The 25,447-nt window shown below is 48.5% G+C and overlaps 1 protein-coding gene across 8 annotated transcripts; it reads right to left on the reverse strand.

The window, feature by feature from the left end:
• Positions 1-1,530: 1,530 nt before the first annotated feature.
• Positions 1,531-25,447, reverse strand: MFSD13A (major facilitator superfamily domain containing 13A). Of its 8 annotated transcripts, XM_065552638.1 has the most exons (11): positions 22,969-25,447; positions 22,277-22,871; positions 14,724-14,941; positions 12,278-12,550; positions 11,461-11,540; positions 10,279-10,728; positions 8,582-8,699; positions 7,545-7,641; positions 6,434-6,605; positions 5,365-5,558; positions 1,531-4,719 (listed from the first exon to the last, which is right to left on the reverse strand). In XM_065552638.1, the coding sequence occupies exons 4-11, from the start codon at positions 12,440-12,442 to the stop codon at positions 4,466-4,468; spliced, it is 1,530 nt and encodes a 509-aa protein (XP_065408710.1). In that variant the 5' UTR covers positions 12,443-12,550; positions 14,724-14,941; positions 22,277-22,871; positions 22,969-25,447; the 3' UTR covers positions 1,531-4,465. The 8 variants fall into 8 exon arrangements, 5 of the variants coding, with proteins under 5 accessions (XP_065408710.1, XP_065408711.1, XP_008178004.2 ...); XR_010589348.1 differs by lacking the exons at positions 14,724-14,941; positions 22,277-22,871 and having other exon boundaries at positions 1,531-2,187; positions 4,275-4,719; positions 23,316-23,454; XR_010589347.1 differs by lacking the exons at positions 14,724-14,941; positions 22,277-22,871 and having other exon boundaries at positions 1,531-3,894; positions 4,034-4,719; positions 23,316-23,454.

Raw genomic sequence — 25,447 nt, forward strand, 5'->3', positions numbered from 1 at the left:
TCCCCCGTGGCCCTCCTCCCACATAAAATTGATAGCCACTGCAAAGAACGGAAGAACCACCAGAGGGATGCAGAGCAAAATATTAGGGAAGGGGGACTGTGAACCTCAAACAGATACAAACCAAGGCAAGAATTTTCCATGGGCCAATGTCTGCAGAGTGCGCTATTCACACAATCCGGTTTCTCTGGAAATGGAGACCAACGCCCAGCAGCTGAAGTTCCCGAGCAGTACCTTGGAACGGAGGACTTGCCAGACTGACTCCAGGTCCATCTAGCCCAGTATCCTGTCTCCAGCAGAGGCCAGAGAGAGTCAGAGGCAGGTGTAAGATATTTGCTCTCCACATTAGGTCTCCTCCTGGTCTAACAGCTAGCGATCAGCATAAACCCTGCAGCATGAAAACAAAGGAACTTGTTTGTTTGCCCTAATGGTGTTTGGGACAAAATTAAGGACCCATAATTTTCACGTCTGCCAGCAGGGCTTCCCCAGGATTTGGGCATGGGACCTCTGGCCCCGAAAGTGAGTCCTACCCCTGCACCACTGATGAGAACGGATTGATCCTCCAACAGTGCACAACCCCCTTCCTGCTCAGCACATGCTTCCCCCTGCCCACTTCCGCCCAACTCCTGAGTTATTAGAATACCAATAACGCCTCACCTCAAAACTATTCCTTTTGAGCGCTGGCAGGGGTAGCGTGGCGAACGGTCTCTTGAGAAGCAGGAGAATTACAGGCAGTTCGTTATTGCGTCTTTGAAGATCCCCTCACTACAGGGCAGCAAGTAGCTCAAGCAATGCCCCAAATCATTAACACTGGCACCTGCACGTGCACACACCGGCCCAAACCCAACCAGCCGGATTTCATTCCTCCAGACCACATCAACAGAGCCTGAACTCCAGTAACGGAACCCTAAGGAGGGAAAGCCGAGGGCCCCTAGTCCAGCAACAGGTTCTTCAGGCCAGAGAACCAAGTGGGCTAAACTGAAGCAACAGTACCGTAGGCATTTGGAGCGGGGACCATATGGCTGCCGTGCCTACGTCCAAGACTGAAAAGTGTGCGGTTTACAGATCACAGCAGCACCTGGGGGGTGATGTTGGCCAAGGAAATGGGCTTGGAAAGAGACTGGTGCTCCGAGCCCGGCAGAACCTGGAACAGGTCAGATACCAACGATACAAAAACCCAGTCACAAGCAAAACCAAAATTGGCCCGGTCTGCCACAAGGGCTGCAATTCGGATAGGGAGTGCCTGCCCGGGCGGCAGTCAAACGAACTTGAGGGGAGCATTTGGGAGGACGCTGGTATTTGGTTTGTGTGCAACAGCTACTGGTAATGCAAAGGGCCAAAACCTCAGGAACTACAGATCCCACTTGGCTCATGCTGGGAGCTGGAGATCCAAGAGGAGCAATCTAGTCCAGAACGCTTCAGACCAAGCTTAGCAATTGAAAAAGTGATTCTCCAGCGCTAGCTGGTTTGTAAAGCACTCCAGAAACTGACATCATTAACACACCCACCCCAAACTGAACCGCAGAACAACAATACAGAAAAGGTCATTTTTAATCAGCTCATTAGGAAATGAAGAATCTGTCAAAGTTTGTTAAAAATTACATAAATAAGTTATGAGTTAACCGTCAAAAGATACAGATGCCTCCAGGCGGTAACTATTACAGCTTTGTTACATCTTGGTCTGAGACCCAAGGCGGCTGTGTCCTGAGGTGAAACGGCAGTAGTTTGGCTGGCTCCACCTTTAACAGCAGAACAAGAGGAAGCGCCAACGGGGGCACCTAGCTGGTGTCTGTCTGAATACACAGCACATACATGATGGGGGAGTTTGGCCTTCACATGCTCCTGATGCTTTCCTTGTTCTCCTGCAGCTGTGAGAGTAGGTGGGTGCTTGTCCACCTCCAGCCAAAACTGAGACTAAATCCCAAAGTGCTTTGGCACGATGCAGCTTGGTCATGATCCAGTTTTGCCGACTCAAGCAGAAATAGACTCAGCATAAACCATTCTGAGACAAACCAATTAGGGGATTTCACAGATCAACATCTCCTGCATGCAACCTGGATCAGAACTGTGCTAGCTACAAATGTGTGCTTGTTCTGACCCCAGCGTGGTCAAGGTCTTCTGTAGATTTCAACCCCTCTTGCTATCTCGCTCCAGAACTTCTGTTTGGCTGCTGAGTTAGTCAGTCAATCACTAGGACGTGGTTTAAAACAAGACAAGACAAAAAAAGCTAAGCAGTTTATCATCAGAGCTGCCATTCTCACTGGTTTAGATACCGCTCTACATTCTCAGCACGTATACTCTCTTGATGACACAAAACTAACGTCTGTTTACACAGATGGGGTGAAATCCTGCCCCCACTGCAGTCAGTGGGAGTTTTACCATAAACTTCAGTGGGGCCTGAATTTCACGAATGGTAGAAGAGAAGAACCAGGAGTACAAGAAGAACCTGGTAGCAGGGCAGGGTTGGGCTTCCCCTCCCCAGCAGCGGAGAGGGATGGGCTCAGTCTTAGGCTCAATCAGGTTTGTCAGGATGATTTAAAATAGAGGCTCCGCTGCCCCCAGACTGGGGTAGACACAACTATTCCCCTTACCAGGTACAGTTTGGCTGCATGGAGCTCAATCCGACAGCTCCAGGCTAAGGCAGCTCTGTTGATTTCCGGGAGATTACTTGTGGTGCAGGGATGAATGTGTGAGAGAGCACAGGGCTTGTGTGGTAAGGCCCTGGGCTGTCTTGCAAAGAGGAGGGGTTACGGTGCTCAGCAATCGCACCGGTGGACAGGTCCCCAACAAAGCTGGTGTTGCTGTATCAATTCCCTTTGGGGTGGGGGTGGCTCTAGAGCCCCCTCCCCACAGCAGGCGGTCCTAAACTCAGTTTAAAAATGGGCTTCAAGAACCGTGAGTCATTTTGCAGAGAAAGCAGCAGATAAGCAACCCCCGGATGAAAGGCAGTAACACGAGGAACGTGGGCTCTCCCCCACCCTGCCCGTTCACTGCAGGGAGTCCGGCATCACGTTCACACAGGCCTCTGCAGGTTGCGTGAAAGCAATTAGCGTTGGGACTAACCCGACAGAATGGGCTCGATCTAAGAACCGTGTCACTTCTCTGCAGTGAATTAGGGGTAAGGCATTATGTCAGTAGGGAGTAGCTACACTGAAGAGTCTCAAATCCCAATCCCAAACACCTAGAAGATTCCCCCATCCCAATTTTTCATCCTGTAAACCCCCTTGTAACTCCAGAGCCCTGCCTCAGAGTCACCCCTTCTTCCAGCCCTCCCCCGCTGGAGAATATCAAGCCTGCCCCCTAACTGGCTGCAGGGCCTGGTGAGGAACAGCAGCCGTTCCCTGAAGGAGATGACCACAATGCCTCTGCCACCCTACCTGCTCCTGCTGAGTTCGGGAGCGAGAGCAGGGCAGGAGATAAAGGCCTAGTCTAAGACTGCAGGTAAGGCTAGGTGGAGATGCAGCTTATAGCCACACAAGAGTGCTTTTGCCTGTGTGGCTTATGCCAGTTCCCTGAACTGAATAAGCTTTATCCACAAAAGCTTTATTTTGCTGGTATAACTGCATCTACACTGGGACTTTTGCCAGTAAAAAATAAAACTGGTCACCCCCTTAACTAGCACACTGGTCAAGTGTCTAGTGCAGAGCTGCCCTGAGCCCAGGTTTCCTGGCTAACACTGCACAAAACCACCACTGGGCTGGCCCAACAGCATCTGCTTTCCCACCGATGCCCCACGAGGTGAGATATTGCACTAGAGACGGTGTTAGAATGCCTGTCTCCTTTACTCTAGGCCAGTGGTCTCCAAAGTGGGGTGCGCAAGAGGATCCTTAGGGGTGTGCGGCAAGAGGAGCGCTTTTTTTTTTGGCGCTTTGTCAGGCGGGAGTCCGAGCAGCCACTCTATATGCATCCGAAGAAGTGGGCTGTAGCCCACGAAAGCTTATGCTCTAATAAATTTGTTAGTCTCTAAGGTGCCACAAGTACTCCTGTTCTTTTTGCGGATACAGACTAACACGGCTGCTACTCTGAAACCCGTCACTTATTTTTTTGGCGCTTCGGCGCGGCAGGGAGTGCGTGCTCAAAAAATTTTTACTGATAGGGGTGTGCGATCAAAAAGTTTGGAGACCACTGCTCTAGGCCACTGTCACCCACCCTCCCTTGAGATCAGCAGCACCTCAGTGGGCCCTGGGTGCAAAAAGTGCAAGCGCTAAGACTCCATCTGATTGCCTGAGCAAACCCCCCCACTCTGAGCACACACCAGTCACCCCTGTCTGATGTACCTGCCTTCCAAACCGACTGCCCCCTGGAGCGAGGAAACGTCTGCATTGTGAGCATTTCACAGTTGAATTGTAAACACTTTCAGTTCTTAGCCAGCAAGCCCCTTCGCTTCAGTCTGCATCCCCCGGACTGTAGAGAGGCGGAACCACACCCCCAGCACAGAGTCAGTGAGAGCCGAAGGGCTCAGGCACATCTAGATCATTTTGATCTCTTGTGATCGACTCTGAGTCAGGCTCTGGCGCTGGGACTTGACCGTCTGGAGGCGCCTTCCATGCAGGCTGAACTGCGACCAGCTGAGGAGCTGCAGTAATGCACATGTGATGGGGATGAAGACGAGGAGGTAAAAGCAGCCCTGGCGCAGAGTTGGTTCCCAGGCTCCGTGGGACGCCAGCTTCGGTTGGGCGCTCACCACGTTGCTCAGAGGGGCCCGCTGGAAAATGTCATAACCTGAGACCAAAACAGTGAGTAAGACTCAGCTAGAAATTGTAAAAATTCCATGCACCCTCAACCACCATTGTAACCTGGAGCTCACCACACCTCCCTCAGGGGTCTGTGCACAGGCTTCACAGCCACCGAACACAAGGTCCCGTAGCCCAAGCAACGCTCAGTGCAATTCAGACACAGTGTCCCTGGGATAACAATGCACAGATCTCGCTAGGGAGGAGTTCAGCACAGGAGTGGGGAGATGGATTAGCATCAGATCTCGATCCCACAGGCCTGGGTTCAAATCGGATGTCTCTCAACATGAGAGGTGGGCGGTGGTGTCAAGCTAATCCTTCGCTGAAATGCAGCACGTGGAGCCGCACTGGGACATGGGACAGTACGAACACCCACAGTGCATCACTACAACCACTTCCCACCAGCTGGTCTCCCACACAAATACTGCCCAGGCCTTCCCCTGTTCAGGTTATTCGCTCTGACAGGCACCGCCCCAGGTGGCCTGGGTGCAAAAGTACATGGAGCGTTAACGTAGGTAATAAAACATCCTGCAAACTACGTTGCCAGTGGACCTTGTCCAAGTATTTCACATCACGAAAGCCAGCAGCGGCACTCATCTCAGCCCCACCCTGCTGCTTTCCCCACGCCACGTACCAGTGTAAGTACAGAGCAGCCAGGTGCCAATCAGGGGGGCAAAGGTCTGGCCAGGCTTGGTTACCAAGGCAACCATCCCAAACAACAGTGCTGAGGCCGCCTGCTTCCTGCGGTTCAAGACAAAATCCTCATCCACCAGGTCAGTGACAACCAGGTTCAGCAGCTTACACGTTCCTTCCGTGAACACCCGGTTACTGCGGAGCATAGCAGAGAGGGCATTACACAGCAGCACGTGGAAACAGGGAGCACTTAACTACAGAACAATGCTGCCTTGCCTCTCCCTGGCACCTGCCAGCCACTTTACATGAAGTTTATCATCAAACACCCCTCTGAGCCCCATTTTACAGATGGGGAAACAGGCCCACAGGAAGGGGAAGTGTCTTGCCCATGTCACATCATCACAGAGCTGGGAGCACTGGTTTCAGTTCCCAAGTATCAGGCTAGTGCCTTAGCCACAAGCCCAGCCTTCCTCCCACCAACCCAGAACTACCAAAACGCAGTTGATCCAGAGAACAATCATCTGCCTCGTCTTGAACACGAGTCCGTTGTACAGCCTGCTGCCTTAAGGAGGTTCACCTGCCAGGAACAGGTCACGTGGCAAAGCCTACCAGTTGAGTTCACACACCAGATGACAGTATGTCATCCCTGCTTATGTGAGGAGAGTCCCACACGCCAGAGCCAAGCCTGCATTTGCAGAGACAGCCTGATTTTTGTGAAGAGCATGTTATTTCCTCATTTGTTCTTAAACAAGGTTTGCATGAAGTGTGGTGTAATCATGGATTGTTCAGTTCATCTTGCTCAGTCCATTGGAGGTGAGGGAGTTCTTCACTAGAAGGGACAACATGAACTAGTGGTTGGAGCACTTGGTCAAGAGTCAGGTCTTCTGGGTTCCACTCTCAGCTCTGACAGTGACTTGTTGCATGACCATGCCTCACCTGTACGCCTGACATTCACCAGCTGTAAAATGGAGATGCCTCATGGCCTCCCTGGGGTGGCTAATCACCAGGACAGCTCCCACCAGCTCACCCACAGGCACAGAGGTCAATGAAACCCTAGATAAGCAACATACCTGGCTATGAAGATGCAGAGAAGATGCACCTGGTCGGCTCCAGCTAGAAGCATGATGATGCTGAGAGCCAGCTTCAGGAAAAAGAGCCCTCGCACCACCGCGTAAACCCCCCATCTTTGACAGAGAGACAGAAAATAGAGGTTGTTGAGATGAGGGGCGATGTAGGAAATACCTGTGGAGAGAGGCAGACAGTTCAAGGGAGTTTCAGCATCTGACAGTGCCTAGAGACCGAGCAGAGACAAGACAAGGCTCAATTCATCCAGCAGGGCATTCGGAAGAAAACCACAGAACAGCTATACACATTTAAACTGAGTGAAATACTCAGCCCTTATACGGCACTTTCTACATCCAAGCACTGCACAAAGATCTTCACAACTCTCCCGTGAAGGAGGCAAGTGGTATCCCCATTTCACAGATGGGAGCATTGGGAGGTAAGTGACTTGTCCAGTGACACACAGGCAGTTAGCATTAGCACCAGGATTGAAGCTGCGAACTCCCAATTCTGTGCTTACCCGACTAGATTCCACCCAGAAGCTGCTTGAGTTGATGGAAGTCAGACGACATGGCAGTGCCAATGCATCTCAGCCCTGACCCAGAGACAACCCTCGTATTCCAGAGCTGAGTCGCCACTGAACCTTGCACTGCCCATCAGGCAGATCTGGATGGCAGCTTGGGCATGTTCCAACAGCAACTAAGAGAAAGTGACTGAGCTCATGGTCTCATCCCCCACATCTGGAGTTGAACCCAGGTTTGCAGAGCTGACCAGATCTAGGTCTCTCTCTCTCTCTCTCACACACACCCTTACATCTGTGAAACCCAGGTTAGAAAGCCAATGCCTGCCTCTCCCCCTCTGGCCCCTGAAAAGCATTAAAGATAATTTCTTGTGTGTCTGGGAAGGGAGGGGAAAGTCTAAGATCCAAGATGGTTGCAGCAACGGTCCCATCTGGGGACAGGTGGGCCAAGTGCCACTCCTGGAGGCCTGAGAAAAGAGTGCACCTTTCTCCCGAGTCTCAGTGCTTTCAGTGTTTGCGAAGAAAGAACTCAGGCCTGAGCCGAGTACCAACCAGCAGCTGTGGGGTGCTGCTTACTCCAGTTCCCCACGCAGGCTCACCTAGTAGGAAGGATCCGGTAGAGAGAGAGATCCGATCTGACAGCAAGTGTTCCAAGAAGAGAGGGAAGAAGTTGCTGTTAAAGTGGCAGTGAAAAACCTGTGACAAAACAGCACGAAGATTAACTGACCAGCAATACTCAGAGCAAGAGGAGGAAGGCTAAGCCAACAGCGTGCACGGCTCCGCTCCACTAGGAGTCCGGTGCCAGGGTAACATGCAATTCTTACAGGTAGGATCTGTAAAGCAGAGAAGTTGGTTCTGCAGACAGTGTGCTTTGTTTATACAAGTGCTCTGATGCCATCTGCACTCACCTCTGAGAGCCATCAGTTACACCCTTGTACCCCATGAGAGGCCCGTAGTCAGCCCAGCCCAGCAGCTTGTCTGTGCGTTACTATGTGGGAGAACCAAACACTCAGAGGCAACTGCGATGCTGTGGAGAGTGGTGTGTTGTTTGGCAGTCATCTCTGTGGGCACCTAGCTGAGGAACCAAGCACTAGCTCTGAGCAGAGCCCAGTGGCTGTGACATGAACCTTGGGAATGTTGGGGGGGAAGGGGAGGATTCAGTGCTCTCACAGGAAGGCTGGAAAAAAACCACGTTTCCAAGCTGTTCTCAAAGGCATTCGATGACAGGAACTAGGATTTCTCTGGCTGTTGCTTTTGCACTAGTAATTCTCCCCAACAGCCATGATAAGGCATTCAATGGCAGCATCCTTGTTAAGCTGCACATGATGGTCTCTGAAGGGCTGAGAGTTTGCACTCCTTAGTGAAGCAGGAGCTGAGCCTACACTTAATCCCCCTCCTGGCCGTAGATGGACGAGCAAGACCCCCAGACTCCGCAGGGAGTCCCTGCGTAACAGAACAGCTGGCTGATGTGAAGCCACACAAGCATGTGCAGAAAGCACCAAGAGGAGTTACGGCATTACTCAGACACCACCACTTTTCTCAGAAGGAATCAATATCCTGGTGAATCAGTTTCAGACTGGCTTGGCTAACAGCTCACCATCTGAGTCATGGGTTAGAGTGTCCGTGTTAGACCTACCTGGACTAGGTTCATACAGACGAACCAGAGGAAGTTGCGGTGCCGGGACAGCTGTTTGAGGTATTCTCCCAGTGTAATCCTCTTCTCCAGCGGGGCAGATGGTTGCTCAATGTACAATCTACAGGGACAATGAAACCACTCTAATTGTTTCTGCACATGAGAGAATTTCTGTTCTCCCCCTTCCTCTGCACTCCCAAGGGGCTTGTAAACTCAGTGCTCCCTGCTTTGCTCCGAAGCACTGATGCAATGCTGGCTACTTTCCGCATCCTACCAGTTCCTATTATTCATCTTCTCTGTTCATGGAGCAAGTCAGAAGCTGGCATGATAGTTGTTCCTTGATGGAAGCAACAACCAGAACCAGGGTCATCAAAACTTGAAATATTTGCCTAGTGAGTCAGCAACTCAAATCTGCACCAGTAAGAGCATCCCTCCCCCGGGCAGCGGTTACAGTTCAATGCAGATTCCTACTACTCCAGTCCCAATCTTTATTGTTAGTTTTATTGGGGGAACACCTACAGGATGCGAGGCACTGCACAAACAAAGACCGTCCCTGCCCCAAAGAGCACTTACAGTCTAAGTGTGAGAGACGAGACAAGTGGATACAACAGAGGGGGCAGCACAAGGGCACAGTGAGTTATGAACACTGGAATGAGCAGTGCGCACAGACGCCACCTGCTTAGCCAGTAAGACAGACAAGAAAGATGCATTTACTTTTTCCATCCTCATGGTAAAGGGAGAGCAAGTACATTTCTATGACCATGCTGTGTTGACATTTCAACAGGTACAGGCCTTTTACTATTAGTGTATACTCTAGAAATTAAAGGATGGAAGCTACAGGTAACTTTTTGTCCATCAGCCACCAAGAACAGGATTACTGTCAGCAATATATTCTCTAGCGCTATGCCCCAGTCTAGTTTCAGATGTCCCATGAGATGGGGGCTGCCTATTCACGGCCCAGGAGATCTCAGCATTAGGATACCTTTCTTGGTCCTCAGCCTAAATCTTCCTTTTCTTAAATTCATCCCATAATTCCCAATTATTGCTCCATACACAATTCAAGTAATTCCCCTTTTCCTCACTGGTATTTACACATAGATACTTGTAAGGAGACATGAAAACCACCTACTAGTTGTCACCTAGCCAAGCTAGACATGAAAAGCCCATTTTTTAGTGAGCCAGTCACAACTGTGTGCAGAACTACACATGCAACTACTGAAGCTCTGTGTAGATGGGCTCTCAGGCACTTGTAAGCAGGATACTCCCAACACCACATGCACTCAGAATAACTGCACTCAGATTAAATGCGCTTTCTGGCATGTGAAATGGCACATCTGACTTTAAGGGACTAGTTAGTGTGGGCCAGTTTTCTGAGTCTTTCCTCCGGACTCAGTTGCTTTAGGTTGTTTGTTTGTTTTTGGCTACTCTGAATTTTGAAGGGAGGAAGCTACAGCTGTCAGGTAAAATTTTCAAAAATGCCTCCGTGACTTGGGCTTCTTAGGTTCCCGTTTTTAAAAGTGATGTAGGAGACTAAGGGAATAGCTACACTTGGAACTGCAGGTACGAGTCCCAGCTGTCTGAGCTAGCACGCTAAAAACAGAGTGTAGCCACAGCGGCAACAGGGACTAGCCACCCTACGTACGAACCCGTCCGAGACCCAGACCCACAGCATCAGATGTACGTAGTTTGGTGCCACTTACTCTTTTAAAGTTGACTCTTGGTCCCATTTCACTTTCACTTCAGTCTCAAATCGTTGTCTGAGCAGCCACGTTGCCAGAGTAAATCCAGCAACAGAGCAGAGAGCCAGCACCACACAAAATATCCGGAAAGAAAAGAAGTCTTCTTTGTTCCATACTGCATAGGACATGAAAACAGAGAGGGAACCGATGGCACTAAAAAGCGAGCAGTAGAAATTGAGGCTAGTCCTGTCCTTTGCAGAAACAGCAAGGTCTGCGAGCAAGGCATTGTGGTTGAGATCCACCACGGTAAGAAAGCTGTCATAGAGGCAGAGGCACAGGAGGAACTGTAGACCTGGATGGGCCCATGAAACCCAGAAAGCCAGGAAAGAGATGGCAAAAAGGGGCCCATTGCGGCTCAGTGCCTTAAGTCTCTTAAGAATGACTTCTGGTGAGGAGATCTCCACCCCTGACCTGCAAGAGAAGAGAAAAACTTTGATCACAATCCCTGGGAAGTGTCCCTGCCACCCCCTCTATTCCCTTATAGGAAAGGCTCAGAGGGCAACAGGAGTGATCTCAACACTGCATGTGTCAGGGTAGTAAGTGTCTTTGTTTGGCTCCTGTCTCTCTCTGCTAATGTGAGGAGATAACAGGCCCCAACACGAGGAACATGAGCAAACACACAGGAGTGAACAGAGCCCGTCTTGGCAGGCCAGCACTGTCTGCTTCACAATCCCAAGGTAAGTCTGCGGCAATGCAGATTGTTGAACTGGTTATAACAGCGTAGCTCTGTCTCTCTCTAGTGACAGACCAGGTAGAGAGGTTAGTACATCAGCTATTGACTCCAAGTTTAATGGGACTTAAGCAGCAGAGGCTTGTGCTTTTCGATCCAGAGTTCCAGACTCAGTCCCGCAAGGTGACTTGCCTGGGGGCATTAGTATAACTACACCTGTGGATGACCTCCTCCTCCGTACATTCCAGACACTGAAATGGTGGACAAGCAGCACCCCACCCTGAAGCCACAACAGCAACATCCAACTTTTCAGGATACCATCAGCAGGGGAGTTTAAGATTTTCATACCTAGGTAATATTCCTCTTCTAACCATCAGTCTTTTCAAGGTGACATTTTCACAATCTTTTCCAGCCTACTCTGAAGATATTAACTTTTCAGCATTTAACGCAGGATACAAATGGCACAAACTTACTGTTGTGTGCTAAGAAATACCCGGTCACTCAACCAGCCGAAGAGAGGGTCATTGAGGCTGTTCCAAATTAGAAACACGGTCTAGAAAAGAGAGAGACAATAGCGAGACAAGCCACAATGAATCACTTCAGCAGTCGAGTCTTGTTACTGAGATAACCAACATCCAGATGGGGACCCATTACAATTCCTTGGGATAATAACCAATTGGTACTGGATAGTGATAATGTACCACCTAACACATCTGCCTTGGCACTATACTGCAAACCCCCTTTCTGTGGCCATACTGTGCCTTTCCAGGCTGAGAGTCATACTGTTTAATGGCTTTATGTTGTATAAAAAAATATCTACTGGCAAATAGGGTTACACCACCCATTTTCATACATGACTCAAAGTCACGTTTGAACTCATGCTTTGGGAGGTGATGGAATAATGCACAGAGGCCAACATTTTCAAACCCGGGTGCCTAAATCTAGACACAGGCACTCAAGACGTCTGATTTTCAGACTCATTCAATGCTGTGCTTCATTGCTGCTGTGTGTAGTTTGAAATGCGTTGGGATTCTCCAAGAGGAAAGGCACTCTTTAAAACGTAAGTTGCTGGTGTTTAGACCCCCGACTCACTAGCTTTGTATATTTGTATGAGTGAGAAGAGCTAGGTCACCCAATTTAGCCGCACTACTACTAGCTCCTTTATCGCTTCCTGCCAAAAAAGCAATTGAGCTACCAAACTGTTCTCCCATATTCTAACATGATGCTTTGGTTTCAGATCCTACTGCATATCTTGAGAACGGTAGGAAAAAAGAAGTCTCAGAAACTTACCTCCCCAATCCAAAAGGACAGTTTATCAATCTTGTAAACAGAAACAAAGGTGTCCACGTAGTATAGGAGGAATACATTGTGCAAAATGGAAACAAAGAGCGACAGGGACCCATAGATCACAGCAGTGGGTAAATTAAAGAGACAACCCAACAGTCGCAAACCCATGTTGGTTCATTCAGAGTGCTTCAGCTTTCCAGATCATCTCCATTTCAGGTGGGACACCTTCCCCCAGCATCTGTTGACTCTTTGTTGGGAGCCAGTCCATTGTTCCTCCTGTTGAAAAAAAGATTATAGAATTAAGTCAATCAATTTCTTTAAAAAACCAAACAAACCACAAAACCCACCCACAGGAATGTAAGCTTTACCAGCCAATACAAATCAAGTCAGAATTAGATTGCTTTGCTCAATTGTTCAAAAGTGGATTTAATGGGATTTAAAAGGCTAAAGGCCATCTGCTGTGGTAAAGCCGTTCCCTTAAGCTGAGTTGTCATTTGGCCCAAACTATTGGACTAGATCAAGGGCTATCCGCGGTTCAGCTGTTTACTAGTAGGAATACTGACAGGTTTTATATACTGTACTTTAATGCTCTTTGTTGTCTGGCATAGAGTAGATTAGCTATTTCCATACTCTAAGGCAAGAACACAAGAGGAAACATGATTTATGGTTGCATACAGAAACAGTCTTCAGAAGACAGAACTAATCGCAGATATTTTTAGATAGGCAAATTGAAGGAGAAGAGTTACCAGGGTGAATTTTGGACTCAAAAACAAATGTCAGGAAACGGGCAGGAATAAGCCCTCGTTCAAGCAGGTGTGATACAGCCTGACACATGCACACTTCTTTCACAAAGCACCTCAGTCATGACTTGCTGCAGCTGGTCTCTCTCAGACAGACGTTACTTCATTTGAATTATATTGTAGTTTTGTGATGTGGAAAGTCAATACCAGACCATTGTAATACCTAGTAGACACCACGATGTTACATGACAAACCACTTTGGAATCCAGATCCCCAGAAGTAGAAAACAGAGGTTTCTGTTTCTCACACAATGGGGCCTTGAATCTTGATTAGGGCCTCTAGTCACTACTGCGATACAACTAAACGCACTGGCACGTCTCATTCCCTTCCAAAAGGAAGTTAAATATATTGACAGTTGAGAGAACTGCATCTTCAGCACAAAAAGCTGAGTCCCAGGGATTGCCTGATGGCACTTACAGAAAGAACTCACGTTTGATTAAGCTAACTTGCAGATGAACACAGGCACTGTCAATTCTGTAATATTAGCATAATATTCATAAGAAGTCCCCTAATAAACAGTGAGAGTAACTCATTTAAACAGGGCCGCTGGGGGGGAGGGGGAGCAAGTGGGGCAATTTGCCCCAGGCCTCGCAGGGGCCCCGCGAGCCCTGGCTCAGCGGCGGTCCGGGTCTTCGGCAGCAGGTCCTTCAGTGCTGCTGAAGACGTGGAGTGACTGAAGGGCCCCCTGCCGCCGAAATGCCCCGTGAGCCCTGGCCCGGCGGCGGTCCGGGTCTTCGGCGGCAGGTCCTTCAGTGCCACCGAAGACCCAGACCGCCGCCGGGCGAGTACAAGCGCCGCAGCTTCCCGGCTTTGCCCCAGGCCCCCTGAATCCTCTGGGCAGCCCTGCATTTAAAGGCCAGGCCAACTCCCACTGGAGTCTGGTATCTTCCTGTTGACTTCACTGGGAGTTGCATCAAGCCTACCTAGATTAAGGGAGGAAGGGGAAAAAAAAAAAAAAAAAGTCAAGGGCCAGGATGAAACTTGATGGCAAAATTCCAGACCCATTCAACATTTACCAGAAGTCAGGAGTGCAAGTACTTTATTGCAAATGTGAGAATAGCCATCTGCCCAGCCCAAGGAATGCTCAGTCACTTCCTTCTAACTCATTCATCCTAAACAGCATTTATTCCAGTTACATTGTTACATAGAGGTTTAAAATCCCACTTGGAGTCAAACACTCAGTTTTGCAATTAGCTCTAACTTCAACATAGTCCATATCAGGTGTTAGGAGTAAAAGCTGTAATTCTGTATTGATACCAAAAAACAATATATTGATATATACAATATTGATATAAAAAAAAGCCAGTGCACCTCCAGAGAGGAAAACAGATATTGGAAGGACATTCCACTAGAAAATAAGCATTTATTTATAGACAGACATGCTGACAAGCCTCAAGTGGGGATTTTTTTAATTGGGGGCGGGGGGATTAACAAGGGATCGAAGACTGTATGACATCTCAAATTATATCCAGATAAAACATACATTGCCTCATTTAATCTAGCACTGTTTTTCCCAAAAACGTAATCTGAAAGAAGAGGATACGTTGGTATCCTAAAAGCACAATGTGCTTTACCTGTGTAATCAAGGAAGTGGTTTTTAAAATAACAGGGTTAAAAGCTATAATTTAGCTGTCCTTTGATTGGCATACCTTGACTTTAGGATGCGTACAGAATCGCACAGAAAACACTGAATATGTATAATGCCAAAGTCAAAGGTTTGCCTGTCATCAGAAGTGAATCCATATTTCAGGTCACCCTATGTCAAAAGAGATTAGCAGAAACAGAAGGGGTCCAGTGAATGGTGACAAAAGCGACTGACGATCTGGAGTGACTTCTGAGGATGGACTAGAGATCAGGACTGTTTAGTCTAGAGGAGAGATGATTAACAGGGGCATGGTTAACATACATCAAATAAGGAACAGAACAGAGAAGATAAAATTGGATGTTTCATTTTATCATCAACACAAAAACATGCAAAGAGATTGAAAAAACAAAACCATTCAAACTAAGCAAAAAAACTTTTCTTCCCCTCCCTCCCACCCCCCAAACTACACACATGGAACCTATTAACCCGCGGAACTCAAGAAAGTAGAGGCCACAAGCACAGTAGGATTTCACGGTTATACATAGAGGGAGAACTTCTGCAGTTACATTAGATGAACTAAAGCGGGACATCTTTCTATCCCATCAGTCCCTCAACAGCAGTTTGGAAGACACTCTCTCTGTGGATGGGTTATTCCATTATTCCCCCTACTGCAGGGGTTTCTTTTGCACCTTCTGCTGAGACATTTAGAGTGAAAACGCTGGTCCATGAGAGTCAATGGGCCCAAGATTTCACCCCTGGCACTGGGCACTAGACTTACTGGACCATTACTCTGGTAATTCCTGTGTCCTTCACTGAGAGCATCCTGAATATTCTTGATTACATTTAATCAAGTCACTGCACTTTCGCTAAGAAATCAAAGAGGAAGTCATCCAGGATCCCTGCTGGCTCTGCAGCAGTTAAAGATCTGTAATATCAACCTGTCTGCTGCTGCACAACAGAAGCAAGCAGAAGACAGCCATGTAAGTTACAACTCTCTCATGAAAGTTGTTTCGGGCATCCGGAGCAGCAAGCGAAGAGGTAAATCACCGGGGGGGGGGGGGGGGGGGGGGGGGGGGGGGGGGGGGGGGGAGACTGGGGACACCCCAGCCAGTGGCTCCTACCCTGTGCCAGGCTCAGCTGCTAGTCACAGCAGGGCTGGGGAAGATGGGACTTCCTCTTCCCCTGCAAGGGGCAGCCAGAGCTGGGTCAGACCCCCCCCCCGCCCTCGAAACCTCTTCAGCCGCAGGAAGCTTCGCACCACCCTCCTTCCTGTCTCCATTGCTACTCTGCCATGAGGGGGGGAAGGAGTCACTGTACAGGGAGCTGCTCCCCCCGTCTGCCCAACCCCTGTGCATCCGGATCCACTTCATACCCAGATTGCCCCGCCAAGCCTCACTCCAGGCACTCAGAAACCCAAAGCCACACCACAACAAGCCTCACCATCTGAATCTGGAGCCCTCTGCACCCACACACCCCTGCATCTGGACTCCACCCTCCCCCCCCTGCATCCAGACCACCCCACAGCACTTGAACTCCCACCCCAACAAGCCCTACCCCATCTGCACCTGGACCACCCTGACTAGCCCTCTGCACCCAGACCCCCCCCGCCCCACTGAACCCCACCAAACCAGTACCCCATTTAGCCATCACCCGGGCCCTCACCCCCTGAGCCCTCCACACCCAGACCCCCCGCTGAGCCCCAACCACCTTCACTTGGACCCCCCTGCAGAGTCCCATTGCCTCTGCACCCAGAACCCCCCTACCAATGAGCCCTTGTTCATCCAGATCCCACCTGGACACTCCCCTCACACACACACACACACACACACACACAGCTGCCTGCAACCAGATTGCCCCACACAAACCCTATTACCCCACAATAAGCCTGGATCTCCCCACAATCAGCCCCTCCACACTTGGATCCTGCTGGGCTGAGCCTGCCTGTCTACATCTAGTGTGCCTGGCATGGACCAGGCAGGCCTGGCCTTTGTGGTGTGTGCAGCCTCACTGCTGAGTCTGTCACCGGGTGGGGGCTGCAGGGTGATCTCCACCTCTGTGCAGACAATGGCCTGTGCTTCCCACTGCCATGCTGGAGCCTCCACATATATTTATTGACAAAATCTGCAGAATTTTAAAATATTGTGTGCAGAATTTTTAAATTTTTGGCGCAGAATTCCCTCAGGAATAATGAAAGAGAAACAGTTTGTCAAATGTAAGAGGAGAGAATCTGGAGGGAAAACATGCTGCTATGGTGTGCAGAGTAAAAAAACCCAAAACAAATGCACTGTGCTTGTTTCTGATCTCATTCACATCAGTTTTATACTGGAGCAATTCCACTGAAGTCACCCTAGTTATTCCTGATTTACCAGTGCAAGCATAGCCTCAGAGCTATTTTCTCCGGCTATGCAGGATATCCCCACTGAGCCCAAAAAGATGCTGTCCACCATTCTAAGTTTTACTCCCAAGTATTCTCAGACTAGAAAATCTCCCTACTACTTTGACTCAATAGAAGGCAGTACTAAATCATAAACATTTAGTGAGAAAACAGAGGACTTAAAGTCTCCAGTGCTGTCAGCATCTTTCACAAGCACTAACAGAACTGCCTATCTTGAGAAGTGAACCCCTGACCCAAAGCCTGTATCAGACAGTCAATCTAACACAGTACATTACCCTGAATTCGTAAAGGCCACAGAGCTACCGGAGCTTCCACAGACATTCCATTTTGCCATTTACATACCATACTGTTGATTTAAGTAAGCAAAGTTTCTTTTACTCTTTTTCCCTGTGACTCCACCACAGATGTATAATCTCTCACAGAAGGTTAAAGAATTGACATCTGTAAGCAATTAAAGTTTGTTCGGGTAGTCATGAGGTCATTCATTTTTTCCATTTGTAAACGTATGGATGAAAGGAATAAAATTATAAAGAACTTGCATGTAAAGAACTTAATTGTGCTCCGAGAGCCGTAAGAGCACTATGTTTAAATTTGCTATTTTTAAAGTTGGGTAAAGTTTCGTGTGACATATTTCAGAACTTTTCAATATTCAGCATCAAGAAATAAGGGCCACAACAGTTTCAAGAGAGGTATATCTGTCAGTTGGTTATTCTGAATCTCATAAGCACAACTACCGAGCTGGAATTTTAAGTTAAAAAGCAATATACACAGCAGTTTCAGAAACTTTAGCTTTTGCAAAGTTTGCATTTAGTACATATGCTTCACTCCTGCCAGTTACAGTCTACTCTCGAAGAAGGTGATGTTCATACATAAGACACCTAGAAGGAACTGCCTTTGTTACAAAGGATGTTAGCAGATTGTAGCTGACATTGCATTTTAGGATTCCTGCAACATCTGGCCTGGATTCCTGCAACATCTGGCCTAGTTTTCTAGCCGGTCACAGCTGGAGCGCGAACAGGTAACAACCATTCCATACACCCCCTTCCTACCCCACACATTGTTACCTTGGGACTCTCCAGAGCATGGAAGGCTTCATACAAGCTCTCCATAAAGGGCAATTTTCACCTTTTACTATAAATTTACCTTTATGGTATTAAATGACTTATTCTTCACTGAACAGCAGTTTATACTTTTTCTAAAATCTATGGAGATTTCTAGGCAAAAAACGCCAAACCTTTAAATTCTGCATTAAGGTTGAAAGAATCAATCACATCAGTCAAAAAAGCCTTGAATTTGTTCTCCCTTCTTGTGAGAAAGATACAAGGTTAAAATCCCCCGAGAAGTCCACAGCAAAGTTCCTCCTTTACAAAAAACCACCACATTTAATAGTTAACTTCACCCAAACAACCTTAGCTCTTTCCCTGAAGCACCACCCCCAGAGCAAAATGAAACTCCAAGACAGTCTGGTCCATCTTCCACAAAACCCAATACCTTATTCTTAATCTTCATGAGCCCGTGGGATGGATGGATAAAGCTGTTGCAGAGTTTCTAATTGTTCTCAAGGGGGCACTAGGGGTCAAGTGCTAGGATTGTGGATTCAGTTGCAAGTCATCCGAGAAATCTTAACTCCTCTATGTTTCTTCAAGAGTCCATTGGGCAGTCATTGCTAACGCAGGTAGATTTTACAGAAAAGTACTGATGGGATACCAATTGACAATACTAACGAACTCTCAGAAAATGGATTCGTACTGTAATTATATTTTTATAAAGCAATGGAATGTGTGTGCAATAATGTGATACCAACTGGCTCAGACAAGGGACACCACAAATAAGGAAACATATCACATGCACTTTAATTGTTAAGCACAACAGGGAGGCACCCAGCTGGTTTATTTAGCCAGCCATATGACACCCAGATATTGGAGGAAATTGAACATCTCCTTCCTTTTATAACTTTGCAATTGTGCTTTGGTCAAACTGGTTCACACCCTTAATGACGTTCATTGGTGTATATACGCAAATATAACTTTGTGCTACACAGATTATATAATTCACACGATTTGTATTAGTTGATGCTCTGCATTAACATGGTTTTATGGAAAAGAGGGCTTGTCAAACAAACCCATTTCATTATTTGAAGAGATCACAAGTTTGGTTGATAAAGGTAACTGCATAGATACAAAATACTTAGATTTTTGTAAGGCATTTGACTTCGCACCACACGACAGCTTGATTAAAATTAGTACTACATGACAAAAAGCACATGTTAAATGGATTAAGAACTGGCTAACTGACAGATCTCAAAAAGTAGATGTCAATATAGAATCCCCATTGAATGGGTGGGTTTCTAGTGATGTTCCACGAGAATCAGTACTTGGCCATGTTTTAAAAAGGATGTTGAAAAACTGGACAGGATGCAGACGAGTCAAAAATGATTCAACGGCTGGAGAAAATGTCTTGCAGTGAGTAATTTAAAGATCCTGATCTGTTTAGGTTATCAAAAAGATGGAGTAAGATTGAGCACTGCCTTGATTATAGTATATTGGTAGCGTCACGGGGAGAAAAAAAACAGGTGCTGCTAATGCAGAGAAATCTGGCAAAGAAAGGCATAACAAGAACAAGTGGCTGGAAACTGGCACCAGAAATTTTCAAATTAGAAACAAGGCACAAGTTTTTAAACAGTGAAAGTGATTAAGCTTTGGAACAAACTACCAAGGGAAGTGGTGAATTCTCATCTCTTGATATCTTCATATCAAGATGGAGTCTTTCTGGAAGATTCGCTTTAGCCAAACAAATTACTGGGCTCAATACATTTACAATACTTTAATGACCTGTGATATACAGGTCAGACTGGATAATCTAACAGTCCCTTCTGGCTCTAAATTCTGTAAATGTATGAATCTTCTATCAGAGACAGAGCAGGTGAGGTAATATCTTTTACTGGACCAACTTCTGTGGTGAAAGGGACAAGATTTTGAGATCCCCAGATCTTTAGGCCTGAAGAAGCTGACAGACATTCAGACCCAAAGAAGAGCTCTGTGGAGTTCAAAGGCTTGTTTCTTTCACCAGCAGAAGTTGGTCCACTAAAAGATGTTACCTCACCCACCTTGTCTCTCGTATCCTGAGACCAACACAGCTACGACACTGCAAACAATGAAGCTTATTTTGACAGCCACAACCAAGGGTTTGAGAATGTCTTTAACACATTCAGGTGTGCCTATGTAATACAAAATGAACTCACTATTTGAGGAACACACGAGGTACTGTAATACTGGGAAGCTTAAAGGGACACAGTCATCTTGAAAGCCATTTCTGTTTGACTTTTGTACCTCCTGTTATTACAACAACTAGACTTTCTAAAATAAAGCAGCAAGAGCCTCCTAGGATCCAGTTTGTTTACTGTGTACAGTTAACAGCAGTTGGTGCATAGTCAGTTTCACTGTTTCCCTGTGTAATCAATTAGCAAAGGAGAAACTGATTGCAACTTGTCAGTGAGAGAACAGGGGAAAAACTCATTTTAAAAGAGTAATTGGTATCAAAAGACTGACGTTGACGGCGTGCCCTTAAAGATGAGTTTATGGCACAGAATCACATATCTCAGTCTATCTGCAAATCACTCAGTGGCCTGGGCCCAGCATATCTAAAAAACTGCCTCATGAAGATCCTTCTATAACGCTTTGCTCCTCAGGCAGGATGGAACTTTGTACCAGAAGGGTAAAGCTCATCTGTGAAAAAGTCTGAGATTTCTTGGGGGCCTATCCCAGACAGCAGGACAACCCCCCCAGGAACTAATGACCATCACAAGCTCCACCTTCTGCTCCAAATGCAAGGTGCTTGTCTTCCAACTGCCTTCTCTAGCAAACACACAGCAATGTGTACATGTTAAAAATATATTAAAACAATCCCCTACGGAGACATAACTGCACACAAAATTCTTCCTTACAGAGAGGACGAGAAAGAGACTGAACCAAACCCGACAGATATTAGTCTCCTGGCTCAGATACTAGTGATAAGGGTGGTATAAGAACCTGAATAAAACATTAGGTTGACAGGTTCACTCGCAAGCCAGCTATTTAACATTACTTTCATTTTGTTTTTTGTGTTCAAGTTTAAAAAATACACCAACTACTCCTGTGCTGAAATCCTGGAGGTATAGCACTTCAGTACCTGCCCATTATTCTCATTAGCATTAGTAGGAAGCGTACAGCAAGCTGAGAAGCATTGATGCCACTTTTCATGCTGTTAAAGAGAACATCTGTGTCTAGGTATTTCTTCTTCACTCATCATCATGGTATCGGAGCAGGATTTTCCCACAGAACTCATTTCAGTATGGACTGGTCAGTGAGGGGTTTTTTGTTTTTGCTTACAATCTTTTTAAAACTGCAGTTATTCCCTCTCTCCCACCCTGGGGTTTCAATCACCAGATCATAAGGTGTTTCTTGAAAGGCTTATTGAAGCCTGTCACAGGGCCCAAAACTGAGGCAGTCAGGAACCTTTGTAATGTTTCAATCCTGAAAGATACCACTGGACCACTTTAAGCAGATTCACCTACACTGTTATGAGCATTTCCCCAAGCAAGAAAGAACTTCAAAATACTGAACAATGCAAGTTCTTTTACCCACTCACACTATTTGTGCAGCATCTGGATACAGGAATTGTTTGCTTTGTCGCAAAGGGGGATGGTTCAAGAAGTGGTGACAGCATCATCTCCACTTGAAGTCCTAGTTCAGATCAAGTTTTCACCTGGTCATTTAGACACCCTTGAAACTGAATTTTGAGAAGAGATTAGTGACTAGAGTAGGGGATGGAGAAGCAGGACTCCTGGGTTCTAGTCGCAAGCTCCACCACTGACTTCTTGTGTGATCTTTGTCAAGTCACTTCCCTACTCCATGCCTCCATTTCCTGATCTGTGAAATGAGGATAACACACACCTACACTTCCCCAGGGATAGGAGATGTAATTTGTGTTTGTGAAATGCTTTGATGTGTTCAGATAAAAGTCACTAGAGAAGTGCAAATTACAATGGAAACTGCTACCAGACTGTAGCTTCCATGCAGGGGAGGGAGAGAGGAATCCTTCACTAGTTGGCTAGATTTTTAAGATTTCCTAGGTGGTCATGGAATAATAAATATATAATAAAACAAAACAAAAAGTTGCCCACTTCATTTTAAGTGGTCTCCTACAACATACGCGAACCTCTTATGCTTAACAATCTGTCCCACCTTCAATTTAGCTTGATCACTTTGGTTTCCTTCTCCAGAGGTGAAGAGGAGCTCTGTGAAGCTCAAACACTCCAGCAGAAGTTGGTCCAACAACAGATATTACCTCCCCCACCTCATCTCTCAGATAGTAAAACAGATAGGAATACGAGGGATGGGGCACCACGACTCCGGACTCAGCTGTTTACATAACGTCCCAGCAAGGGATGGGGACTGAGACACAGAACCAGCTATGGAGGTCAGGGAGCCCTGCTACAGGTACTCCCCACACTGTACTCCCCACCCTGCAGGCACCGACCCTGAATGGGCGGTGAGGGGAGACATCTGACAGTGCTCTGCATGGGATGGATGCCGATGTGGCTCTACCTGGGATGGACCCCTATAATGGGGGGCAGAGACCTCCCCACCTCTACCCAGTCAGACCCCTATAGAGGAATGGGGATAGAAACCCCCCCTCACACACAGTACAGACCCCTATGATGGGGGGCAGAGATCCCCCCACCTCCACCCAGGTCAGACCCCTATAGAGGAATGGGGATAGAACCCCCCCCTCACACACAGTACAGACCCCTATGATGGGGGGCAGAGATCCCCCCACCTCTACCCAGTCAGACCCCTATAGAGGAATGGGGTTAGAAACCCCCCCCCTCACACACAGTACAGACCCCTATGATGGGGGGCAGAGATCCCCCCACCTCCACCCAGGTCAGACCCTGTAGAGAGGAATGGAGATAGAGACCCTACTCCCCCCACAGGACAGACCCCACCCCCACAGCACTGTACCCAGGACAGACCCCAATGACGGGGGGGGGACACCCCCGGCCCTGGCACGGAGCCCTGGGGGACACCCCCGGGCTGGGCACGGCAGAGACACAGCGAAGGGGCACGGGGGGGGGGGGGAACAGCTCCCGCTCCCCACAGGGCTCTCCCCGGGAGCGAGCGTTAGAACCGGGCACCCATCCCCCACACCTCCCCTGGGGGAGGGGGGAGCGCTCAGGCCCCGCCCCGTGCACCCCCCGAGAGCGCGCGCGGCGCCTCCTACCTGCCTCAGATCCCAGCCCTGCTTCTTCCCACTCAGCACCAGGCGCGCGCGCGTGCGCACTGAACTACCGCCACCCCGGGCGCTCGGCCCCGCCCACGCTGCCTGAAGAGGGCGGGGAGACCCACCGGACCTGGGGCGGAGCCCGCGGAGGCCATCTTCACTCCGGGCAGACGAAGCCAGCCAGCCCCACCCTTCCGGCCATTTGGGCGAGCGCTGTTTCTGAAGGTGGGAGGGGGGTCTCTCAGCTGAATGACATAGCGACGAGCCAGTCAGAAAGCAGCATACCTAATTTACATAGTCACGCCCCCTAACGCCGCAAACTGCAGAGATCCGGATTCGGAATGGGGCGGGGTCTCGCCAGGGGCCCTTCTAGCCGGGCCGCTCTCCCTCTCTATGGCCCGTGCGCCTGACCTGGCCCTGCTGCCACTGGGCCAAGGCCTCGAGACGGTGACAGCTGGCCCGGCCCGCCCTCGAGTGTGACCTGCGGCCCTTCCCCACAGCCCGTGAGGCCTGGCCCTGCCCCTCCCCCCCTCAGCCCGTGAGGCCTGCCCCTGCCCCTCCACCCCAGCCCACAGCCCGTGAGGCCTGGCCCTGCCCCCCCCCCCCACAGCCCGTGAGGCCTGGCCCTGCCCCTCCACCCCAGCCCCCAGCCCGTGAGGCCTGGCCCTGCCCCCCCCCACAGCCCACAGCCCGTGAGGCCTGGCCCTGCCCCCCCCACACAGCCCGTGAGGCCTGGACCTGCCCCTGCAGGACATCTCCCCTCCCTCCCCATAGCCCTCAAACGGTCAGGCCTGGCCCTGCCCTTGGGGGGCCCTCTGGGCCTATGACCCTGAGACTGTGAGATCCCCAGCCTCCTACCCAGGGCAGGCGCTCCCACTAGGCGCTTGCCTCGGGCACCAGGATTATGTGTGATCCCCACCCCAAACCTAGTATTTAGCAGTGACACTTTTCCAGCCCTGGAGAAGAGCTCGGTGTAAGCTCGAAAGCTCGTCTCTCTCACCCACAGAAGCTGGGCCAATAAGAGATATTACCTCACCCACACGGTCTCCTTATCTCAAGAGTTATTATAGAGGGAAAAGAAATAGGAGTTATTTACAAGGCTAAAGCAGGTACCGTAAACCTATATACACACACACACCCCCAAGGGGCTCCTAGCTTCAGTTTCACACAGTAATAGAAGTTTCTCTAATAAGCAAACTCTGTATGTCCTTTAGAACTAACCCAGGCTCAACCCTGGGGATCTTTTGCTTATGATTAATAATTCTTGCCACAGCAATTCCAAGCAGCATAAAGATACAGTTCCTCCTTGGTAGGGCCTTTCATTCCCTTCTTCCCCACCCTGTGCAAACTCAGCTGATGGAAGGAATCCATTTGCAGACTCCTCTCCATTTGGGGAGGGGAGGGGAGGGAAGAGCAATCAGCAAAGTCTTCCACATCTGGTGTCAAGAGAGCAGGACATAACACCTTTGGTTGGAGATCAGCACTTTACACTAATTAATGTCTCTTTCCTGTCTGCAAAAAGAAGAACAGGAGTACTTGTGGCACCTTAGAGACTAACAAATTTATTAGAGCATAAGCTTTCGTGGACTACAGCCCACTTCTTCGGATGCATATTTCCTGTCTGGTGGTTTACACAGTCACAGAGGCTTGTTATACAAATGCTTAAACCTTACCTTACAATGTGGGATACAGATGTTATAAGTGAGATTAATGTGTGCAGCAATTTATAAGCATTCAATAAAATCTAAACACTAAGCACATTTTTATAACTCTAATACTTATTGTAACAATACCGACATACTGGTCAGAGTGGTTCCAGCTATGTATGTGTCTCTGTTCCACAAAGGCCTGGGGTCCTTGGCATGAGCTGGCACCTGGTCTGCCAGCATCACATCTTCTACGGTGGGGAGCCCTGCTGGGGATCTTGTTCCCCTGAGACTCTATGTGAGATCCCTCAACCCCAATGCCTGTCCCTTCCGCCCCTGGGACCATGTCCCCTTAAGACTATGTGATCCCTAGCCTCCACCCCTTCCATCCCCAGGGAACCCAATTATGACCCAAGTACCCATGAGACTCTGTGCAGGACCCACAGCCCCTGCCTTCTCTTTTCAAAGATTTTCCTAATGCTTTTT

Source organism: Chrysemys picta, chromosome 7 (genome assembly GCF_011386835.1).
Source record: "Chrysemys picta bellii isolate R12L10 chromosome 7, ASM1138683v2, whole genome shotgun sequence".
Lineage (NCBI taxonomy): Eukaryota > Metazoa > Chordata > Testudines > Emydidae > Chrysemys > Chrysemys picta.

Bases quoted from the DNA above. Each gene is read 5' to 3' on its own strand.
- MFSD13A (XM_065552638.1), bottom strand. From the start codon at position 12,442: ATGGGTTTGCGACTGTTGGGTTGTCTCTTTAATTTACCCACTGCTGTG. The intron at 8,700-10,278 runs GTAAGTGGCACC...TTGTCCCTGTAG, and splicing joins CAAGAGTCAACTTTAAAAGA to ATTGTACATTGAGCAACCAT. The intron at 6,606-7,544 runs GTGAGCCTGCGT...CTCTCTCCACAG, and splicing joins TACCGGATCCTTCCTACTAG to GTATTTCCTACATCGCCCCT.